The following is a 9,238-nucleotide window of genomic DNA, read 5'->3' on the forward strand; positions in this document are numbered from 1 at the left end:
CTATTTCAAGGAGTCCAAAATGCTCTAAGACTTGGGGCAAAGGAGTTGGTGATTTATTCAGACTCTCAATTGGTAGTCAATCAACTCACTAGACTCTACAATGCCAGAAAGGTAACCATGACAGCTTACATGGAAAAAACTAGGCAGTTGCTCGATCGACTTCATGACTATAAGGTAATACAAATTCCAAGGGAACAGAACGACCACGCAGATGCTTTGGCTACCCTTGCGTCGGTCTACCAACTAGGGGTGAAGAGGGTGATCCAAGTACAAGTGCTTGAACGACCAAGCATAGATGAGTTGCCAGAAGAGATACGATGCGCAGAACAGCAGACGCCAAGTTGGATGGATCCCATCGTTGCTTACTTAAAGGATGGTATTCTTCCCGAAGATAAGAAAGAAGCAAAAAAATTGGCAATCAAAGCAGCGCGCTTCTGGTTGTCTCCTGATCAGAAGCTCTATAAAAAGTTTTTCTCAGGTCCATACTTATTATGTGTTCACCCAGGAAGAGTGGAGGACCCGTTGTTTGAGATTCATGAAGGCTCTTGTGGAGCACATGCAGCGGGAAGAACACTTGCATTTCGAGCAATCACCCAAGGCTTCTAGTGGTCGTACATGACGAAGGATGCTTTGCAGTACGTAAAAAAGTGTGAAAAGTGTTAGAAATTCACACCAATCCCCCACCAACCGGCTGGGGATCTTTGTCCTCTTACAAGTCTATGACCTTTCGCTCAATAGGGGTTGGATATTGTTTGACCGCTTCCGTGAGTTACTGGTAATAGAAGATTCTTAATTACCGCCACTGACTATTTCACGAAATGAATTGAGGCAAAGCCTCTGGCAGCAATCCGAGATATAGAAACAAGGAAGTTCGTTTGGAAAAATATCATAACAAGGTTTGGAATCCCTCATGCCTTAATCAGTGATAACGGAAATCAATTTTCAAGTGCCAGATTTAAAGAATTTTGTGGCGGATATGGGATAAAGAATCTCTATTCCACTCCCGCCTACACACATTGCAATGGTCAGGCAGAGGCGTCCAACAAGATCATCTTAGGCGGAATTAAGAAAAGATTGGAGTCTTCCAAAGGAAGGTGGGTAGAAAAACTCCTGTCAGTATTGTGGGCATATCAAACCACTCCTCGGAGGTCTACAGGAGGATCCCCATTTGTGCTTGCCTATGGAGCGGAGGCTATCATTCCCTTGGAAATAGGGCTTCCAACTCTCCGAACGCAAATGTTTGAGGAAGGAAACAATGATCTGGCAATGGAGAGGAACCTGGATTTGCTGCAGGAAAGAAGGGATCAGGCGATGGTGCATCTGGCTGCTTATCAATAAGTATTGTCCCGATCATATAATAAAAATGTTAGGGTAAGAAGCTTTGAACTTGGGGACTTCGTTTTACGAGAAGTCTTATCTCAAACTAAAGATCCAACTGATGGAAAGTTAGGTCTGAACTGGGAAGGACCTTTCCAGGTCATAGCACGGGTTAGCCAAGGAGCCTACAAGCTAGTTACGCAAGATGGCAGAAGTGTCCACGGAACTTGGAATATCTCCAACCTAAGGAGATTTTATGTGTAACGTTGATTATGGCTGATCTAAGCCTTCGGCAATATATCATCAATAAAAGAATAAGTTTCTTCTTCATCTAATTTTGCATTTAGCTACTTCTTACTATTTCTTTAACTAAATTTATGAAAGTTTTAAGATTCAGCCATGTAATCTGATTCTTACTCAGGCTTCAATTTATTAAGAATATTGATTCTTGATTCCAAGACAAGTTGGAATCTTAGTCAAAAAATCAATCAAGTGGTTTTCACTGAGAAGCGGTTAGAAAGGAGGTTAGAAGTTACTTGCGGTTGAAAAAGAGGCCAGAGGTTCCTTGCGGTTGGAAAGAAGGCAAGAAGTTACTTCAAAACTGTCATTCAACCGTCTCAGCAGTAACTCCACAAGTCTCGGCTGTTATTCATCACAGCTCAACTGTCTTATCACTTCCACCTATAAATGGACATAAGAAAGGTACAGAGAGACGGAGAAAAAGAAAGAAACAACAATTGTTATAACAATGAGTTCTTCTTCACGTCCCACCAATGTCCCACCAAAGAAAAGGTCTACGATGGAGAACGAGGAAGATGACGATTTGATCAATCTTAAACATCCAACAGGCCCCTCCCTCTAGAAAAAAAACTAAGTTGAAATATCAGGAGGATGATGAAGAACTAGGGGTTCTCGAATAATTCCTAACTGGGAATGCGGAAGACCAAGCTGAGGATTTTAAGGAGCAATTATAGTATCTGAAGAGGGAGTTCCTAACTACTAACAATTGCAACAAGGAGCTCCTAGGCAGTCTACAAACTGTTCAGCACTCACTCATCCAACTATGTGACATGGCCTGGGTAGCAGCAATGGTTCAAGACCCACAAAGGCTCCAGATGTCTCTTTTGGATCTCTCAGCTCGTGCTAAATCTATTTTAGACAGGGCGAGAATAGTTCTAGCAAGTTGGTCCATCTAAAGATTGTAATCTTTTCTCTTTTATGCAATGAATAAGGTACTTTTTGAATAAATACCTGCGAAAGAAAAAAGGCTATATAAAAACAAAGCCAAAGAGGCTTTATTCCAAGAAAAAGACAAATGAGTCTTAGCCAAAGAGACGTTATTTCGAAAAGAAATTAGCCAAAGAGGCATTATTCCAAGAACAAATTAGCCAAAGAGGCTTTATTCAAAGAAACAGACTAAGAAAAGTCTAAGCCAAATATTTAAAGAAACAGACTAAGAAAAGTCTAAGCCCAAAGGTTTTATTCATACAATTCATTAAACATATTCCTATTGTCCACTAGGATTAGTGGCTGAAGTAGTCCCAGGAGCATTGGTGCCCAGGCCAATGCCATTTTCATTAAGTTTCTTTAGGCTTGGGCGAGGATGGTTAGGGGCGAGCCACTGGAAGAAGTCCTCCGACTAGGCTTCATGTTCTGGAGGAATCTTGAGTGCGAGAAGTATACAACCACGCCCAAGTCCAAAGTTTTCGTTGGATTCAATAGCAAGAGTTTTCGTATATTTCTTGCAGCACTAAGCTATGCTTTCTTCAACCGCTTTTGTCTTTTCTATCTCAGCTCTGGACAATTGGTTTTTGGCTTTGGAAAACTCGCTTCGGGTCTTCTCAATCTCTTCGTTGGCTTCAGTAAGCTTCTCTTCAAGAATGGATTTTCTTGTACGATCTTCTCAAACTCAGTTTGCATAGTCTTTGATTTCTCCAGCTCTGCCTTTGCTTCGAAGAGTTGATGCTTCAAATCAACTATATAGTGAAGGCACATTTGAGATCCCTGATTCAAACAAAGAAAAAGAAAAGGTTAGTACGAATTAATCCACATACACACACATATTTAATGAATAAGAGTAAGTAAGAGGAAAACCCCAAGAAGCATCTGCAAGCCAAAGTCTTCACCTTTGGGAAGTTTATTAAAGAATTCTTTATCTACATTGGAGATAGTAGAACAAAGCTTCTCAATGAAGAAAGGTGAATCTCCGACATGAAGAGACATGGGATTATTCACAAAACCTTTAAACATACTGCCGGTATTCCAAGATGAAGGACTCAAGGCGGTTCTGCCAAGAGTATGGTGCAAACGTAGAAGAAGAGCCATTAGCACCACTGGATACTCCAAAGGAAGGGAGATTAGGACTAAGACGAGTCCTTGGGGACGGAGAAGACAACGTTGACTTAGCCAAAAAAGAGTTGGCAAATAAGGTTGAGGATCCTCCAATATGCCGAGGAGATCCAAAGATGTTTGCCCAGGGAGATCAGGGATGGATACGCTCCTCAGAGCTCTGGAAGACCCGCTCGGAAGAACTTCTGCAATCATACGAAATAAATGGTACGTATATAAAAATACATATATAAAATATATATATATATATATATATATATATATATATATATATATATATATAATAACAACTAAATTAAGCAAGAAAAACACACCTAAAGAAAAGGAATGTTCGCTGGAAGTATCGTGAAGTTCATCATCATCCTGGTCTTCCTCACTCTCACCCTCAGACTCTAATCCAATCACGGTAGGAGAAGAAGTGATAGGAAGAGCGCTTCCTCTTAAGTTTTTGTTGTCGCTGCCGGGCTGGGGGTAACTTGAAGTATTCACACACTTCTTCAATGGATACGCCATGGGGGAGAGGAGCAAACCCACGATAAGAGGGTTTACAGCCAACTAACACTAGGGCAGATCTCCAAAATTTACCACCAGGCCTGGAGCTAGCATAAGAATCATCAAGGACCTCTTGCACAGCTTCACTAAGCACATCCGGGAGTGCGGGAATATGACCTGCAATAAAAAGAAAAATCAGTAACACGTATATATACATATCACAAGAAAATCCAAGATCAGAACAAAGGCAAACCTAGGGGTTCCGCTTTACGGGAGGTAAAGCCGCTCCAATGCCCGGAGACAAGCATATAATCCACGTCTTTATTGGAATTTGGAAGACAATGGATTAATGTAGAATCACACTTTGGAGACAAGTAATACTTGCCATCTGAACTCTTATTCTTGAGGATTGAGTAGCAGCTGAGAAGATCGATAGTAGCAAGTTTTTTCTTCAAGAAAGAATTCATTTGTATCACACCACCGATGATCCGATAAGCATTCGGAGCTAACTCCGAAGGATGAAGATCCGTATACATGAAAAATTCTTGAAAGAGCGGCGAGAATGGAATGTGGATTTTGTACTCTGATAATAGGAAAATGGGAACCTTGATGAACTCGGGATCAGAATCCCTATTGTCATTAAAAGGAACTCGAATGTCAAATGGAGGTACAATCAGATGCTTCGCTTTAAATGCAGCTAAGTTCTCTGGAGAAGAAATCAAATCCTTGATCTTACCCATGGCAAAACCTGTAAGATCAAAGGTATGTAATTTTAAAAATAAATAAATAAATTTTTCCGAACCCCCATGTGGGTCGGCGCCGAACTCCCCATGTGGGGGGGTTGGGCAGAACCCCCAAAGTGGAGGTTGGGCCGACCCCCCATGTGGGGGTCGAACCCCCAAGTGGGGGTGCCGAATCCCCAACACCCAATGGGGGGTTGGGGGTGAACCTCCCATGGGTTCGGCGTCTGAACCTCTCACGGGTTCCGTAAAAGGATCTGGCAGGGGGCCAGACTCCCAATCTCTATCCAAGATAGTTTTCTTCAGATATTTCGGGAGGTCTAAACAAACGGATTACCTCTTGAAAAGTTGTAAATTCAACAAAAAGATTCAAGCAGAGAAAAAAATTATCTCTTGAAGAGCATAAAAGAGACGACCTTTGAAGCATATGAAGTTCAGAAAAGAAAAAAAAATCTTCACAATGCAGCTATTTATAAAGGATGTCAAGACTCCTAATCCAACTAGGAAAAGGAGATTACTTGCTGAGAGAATTTTAATCCAATTAGGAAACTACTTCCTGATAAACATGAAAAAGCCTTTAAGTTTATCTTAAATTTATTTAGGTAAATTAAAATGCTGGGGGTATTTGTAGAGTAAATAAATACACTACGTATATACGTTCTCCCAGACAAAAGAACCTTATCCAGAAGTAGTTTATCCGACATATCAGTTATCCGACAGTTACCAAGAGCAGTTACAAGGAGAGGTTACCAGAGCGGTTTAGTGTCTCATAACCGCATCAACTAATGAATCCCAAGCCTATAAATACATATCATTCCACATTTGTAAGGATCATCGACATTCAACTCTAATAAAATATTAGACTCCGTGGACATAGGCAAGTTGCCGAACCATGTAAACTCTGTTGTCATTCTCTTGAATCTTTCTACTTTAAACATATTTTAGACCTCAGTGCAAATTTAGCATCGACACTGTCCTTAAAATTTAAAATTCATCCCTTATATCCTTGATATTTCAAAAAGTATCCAAATTTATCCTGTACCCCACTTTCCGACTATAAACTCGCCGGATTTTACATATAATTTCGATAAAAAAAGCCAAATCAGTAAAATCAATTTATTTTTCTCAGAAAAAAACCAATTTATATTAAATTAATGAATTATACCTTTTATATTTAAGAGAAATAATCTAAAAAAATTTCTTCATCGTTTACCTTTTCTGTCCTTTCTCGTTTTCTCTCGATTTTTTCTTCACCACCAAATCGTCGACTCTATGTAATCTACCGCCCCACTTCCCTACGTTTAGCCATCTCTGACCTTAAAGTCTCTTCCCTCAACCTCATCTCATCATCAAAACTAATTTCCAACATAATCTCAACATCACAACCCAGATTTGAGCCACAAGAACGGAGTTCCATTGAAGATTAAGCTCAAGACTAAAGTGAAAGGGGTTGTGGTTCAAGATCTGAAAATGGACTTTCTTTATGAAGTTCAAGATCTGAGAGTCAAGATTCCAGATTTGAAAAATAGACTTTCTTTTACGAGGTTCAAGATCTGAGAGTCAAAATTCAAGATCTGAAACAGAATTTCTGAGGTTACAAACCAAAGACAGTGGCTGTAATTCTTTTAAGAAAATCATGTTTAGTAGGTTAGAAAAGATAGAAAGATAAAGAATTGAAAGAAATAGACGAACTCAAAGCCTTTAACCAAATTTTCTGATGTGGCACATATTATAAATCTAAAAATGATGTGTATAAGCCACGTATCCACTCCGGTTGCCAAATAAGCAATTTTTGGCTATCATTCATCGGCATAGTGATTTCGAGATATAAACGACTTGCTTTTTGAAACATTAAGGATGTATGGGGTAAATTTTAAATTTTAAGGACAGAAACGAAAAAATTGTGAAACTTCAAGGACAGAAAATATGGTTTAGCCTTTTAACTAAATCGAGTATTAATTAATATTAATTGTCATGTGCCAATTTTTCATTTGGTTCTGACACATAATTACCACCTGTATACCAATAAAATAATTAAAAATCTATCAAGGTATGACATAGCATGTCCACGTCGTCATCTGAAAATAGACGACCATGTCTCTTTTTGAACAAAAACCTAACACTTATTTTTGGATTTGGGGATCCATAATTCGTTTAAAATTGTAGATTCTACAATTTGAATCTAATAGTTTGGAAAGTGTGTCACATCAGACAACATTTTTCTTTTTCAGTTTAAAAATTTGTCTGACTTTGTCTCACCATTAGATGTGAATTGTAGACTCTAAGGAATTGTAGAGCCCCCAAATTCTTTATTTTTGGAGAAAAAATGTGGAGCATTATTTGGCATTTGAACAAATACATGAGTTATTTTGGTCCTTGAACAAATATTCAGATGATTATTGAACGTTGGTTCATAAATAAATTTAAATTACAAAACCGACTTAACGGTTGATCTAGTCGGCCGATTCGATAATTATAATTTTTTTTTTGAATATAGGGGAAATGGATGGAAAAACTATCAATTATAGTTTTGTTTTTCACACCTCTACAAAGTACATGAGTTATTTTAATTATAATTATGAGTTTTGGGACTTGGATGACATGCTGCTTTTAACTCAAATCGAATAATTCATAGTAGATGAATACCCTCGTGATCATACCTAGGAATTGGTATCCACCTTTTAAACAAAAGTACTTTTGGATTACGTACTTCGTTTGAAAGGTAGATGATGACTGGTTAAAAACAATTGCAATGGTGCAAATTTTGTTATGGACAATATGGCGGCATGAGATATTGTTGGTATTCATGTTGGGTGGAAAAGAATAATGCATAGAAATTTATGTTTTACTGATATGATTGTATTGAAAAACGTGTTTAATTTGACTTTTTATGGAATAGAAATGAAAAAACCAAAAAATATATATAAAATCGCATCTTGGAAAAAATTACGATGAAGACTATTTATACCCCATACTTAACTAAGCTCACCACATTCTAAATAAACCCCAACCTAAAACATAACATTTCTGAGTATACCCCAATTTCAGTTTTTTTCAAAATTTTCAGTCTACACCCCATGATGAACAATAGAACCAGAAGAGACACTGTCAAAAACAGAGCATACATGTATGCAAACATGAAATCAAATAGAAACATGAAAAAATATATATATAGAAAAGGCATATTCAATATGTTCTACAAAATACAAATGGCAGCTCATGGAAGCACTACTAGATAAGCACAAGAATAAGGCTAGCACCAACTCTCCCATGAAATATCCAGGTCAAGCGCAACGAATTTATTTCAGTAACTGACTAGCTCTGTCTAGCATAAAATTAAAGGAACTTAGCAGTTAGCATCTAAAAACTTAAGAAAATATAGACAAAACAAAAGCAGCTGGTTCTCTAGGAAATTTCAAAACCTCTTATCCCAACTGGTTCTTTTAACCTCTCTTTCCCTCTTGACCTCCGTTCCATTCTCCGCGAAGGCCTCCCAGTCGGCCATCACTTCCCTAGTTGGCGCTTCTCTTCCGAACAACAACTTCGCATCCTCATCGACCTTCCGCGATTAAACCTTCTCAGGAACATTTCGACAAACAGCTTCTGGGTGGACTTTTGGGGGGACAAACTCGAAAGCATTGAACAAGCTGTGAAGAAAGCCAAGCTTTTTATTGATAAAGCGCATCTTCTTGTTCCTGTATATAGAAATTGTTACATTCCTTCTACACCGAACGTTGCCGGGAATCCGGTGTTTTATATCGATGACCGGGAAGTGCATGTTATAAGCTATGAGGTGAATTCTGGACTGAGGTGGCTGAGCACAATTGTAGAGTGGTGGCGCATGGGGAGACGCACGGGTGGTGGCTTCGTCGAAGACTTCGTCGGGGAGTGATGGGTATGGTGGTGTAAGGGAAGATGGAGAGTGAAGGGAAGAAGGAGAAAGAGGGATGGAGGGAAATGGTAGGAAATGGTATGTGGTAGGGTCAGTGGGGTGTTATCAGATAGAAGTTTTTTTTGTAAAATTGGGGTGTCCTTAGCTAACTTTGTGGTGTAAATAATCCTGATCAAAAATTACATGGAAAAGAACAAAAGCTACGGACAAACTTTTTTCCCATTGTCGAGATCTTAGTTATTACTATTACCAAAAGCATAACAATTTGATTATTATAAAGAGCCACATTATTAATCAAACAACAAGAATATTTGATCTCAATTATAACAATAGTGTTAGGTAGCTCATATAGTGGTAGTTCATGAGAGCCTAAGTCTTTTAAACGAAATTTTAAAATGTTTTAACTCTCAAAACACATGTTAGATTTTAAAAAAAAGTTATATATTTG

General features: G+C 38.5%; 2 protein-coding genes across 2 annotated transcripts; one reads left to right on the top strand and one right to left on the bottom strand.

Moving 5' to 3' along the window:
• Positions 1-3,102: 3,102 nt before the first annotated feature.
• Positions 3,103-4,274, bottom strand: LOC119979829. Its single transcript, XM_038822456.1, has 3 exons — positions 3,981-4,274; positions 3,412-3,851; positions 3,103-3,321 (listed from the first exon to the last, which is right to left on the bottom strand). Exons 1-3 carry the CDS (start codon positions 4,177-4,179, stop codon positions 3,103-3,105), a joined length of 858 nt encoding a protein of 285 aa, XP_038678384.1. The 5' UTR covers positions 4,180-4,274.
• A 3,843-nt stretch (positions 4,275-8,117) lies between these two features.
• Positions 8,118-8,928, top strand: LOC119979830. Its single transcript, XM_038822457.1, has 2 exons — positions 8,118-8,150; positions 8,308-8,928. The coding sequence occupies exons 1-2, from the start codon at positions 8,118-8,120 to the stop codon at positions 8,788-8,790; spliced, it is 516 nt and encodes a 171-aa protein (XP_038678385.1). The 3' UTR covers positions 8,791-8,928.
• The last annotated feature ends 310 nt before the right edge of the window (positions 8,929-9,238 follow it).

Source organism: Tripterygium wilfordii, chromosome 15 (assembly GCF_013401445.1).
Source record: "Tripterygium wilfordii isolate XIE 37 chromosome 15, ASM1340144v1, whole genome shotgun sequence".
NCBI lineage: Eukaryota > Viridiplantae > Streptophyta > Magnoliopsida > Celastrales > Celastraceae > Tripterygium > Tripterygium wilfordii.

Excerpts from the sequence above, each read along its gene's own strand:
- LOC119979829 (XM_038822456.1), bottom strand. The coding sequence starts at position 4,179 with ATGGCGTATCCATTGAAGAAGTGTGTGAATACTTCAAGTTACCCCCAG. Across the intron at positions 3,852-3,980 it reads CGAACATTCCTTTTCTTTAG|AAGTTCTTCCGAGCGGGTCT; the intron begins GTGTGTTTTTCT and ends GTATGATTGCAG. Across the intron at positions 3,322-3,411 it reads GCTTGCAGATGCTTCTTGGG|GGATCTCAAATGTGCCTTCA; the intron begins GTTTTCCTCTTA and ends TGTTTGAATCAG.
- LOC119979830 (XM_038822457.1), top strand. The coding sequence starts at position 8,118 with ATGGAAGCACTACTAGATAAGCACAAGAATAAG. Across the intron at positions 8,151-8,307 it reads TAGATAAGCACAAGAATAAG|GAAATTTCAAAACCTCTTAT; the intron begins GCTAGCACCAAC and ends CTGGTTCTCTAG.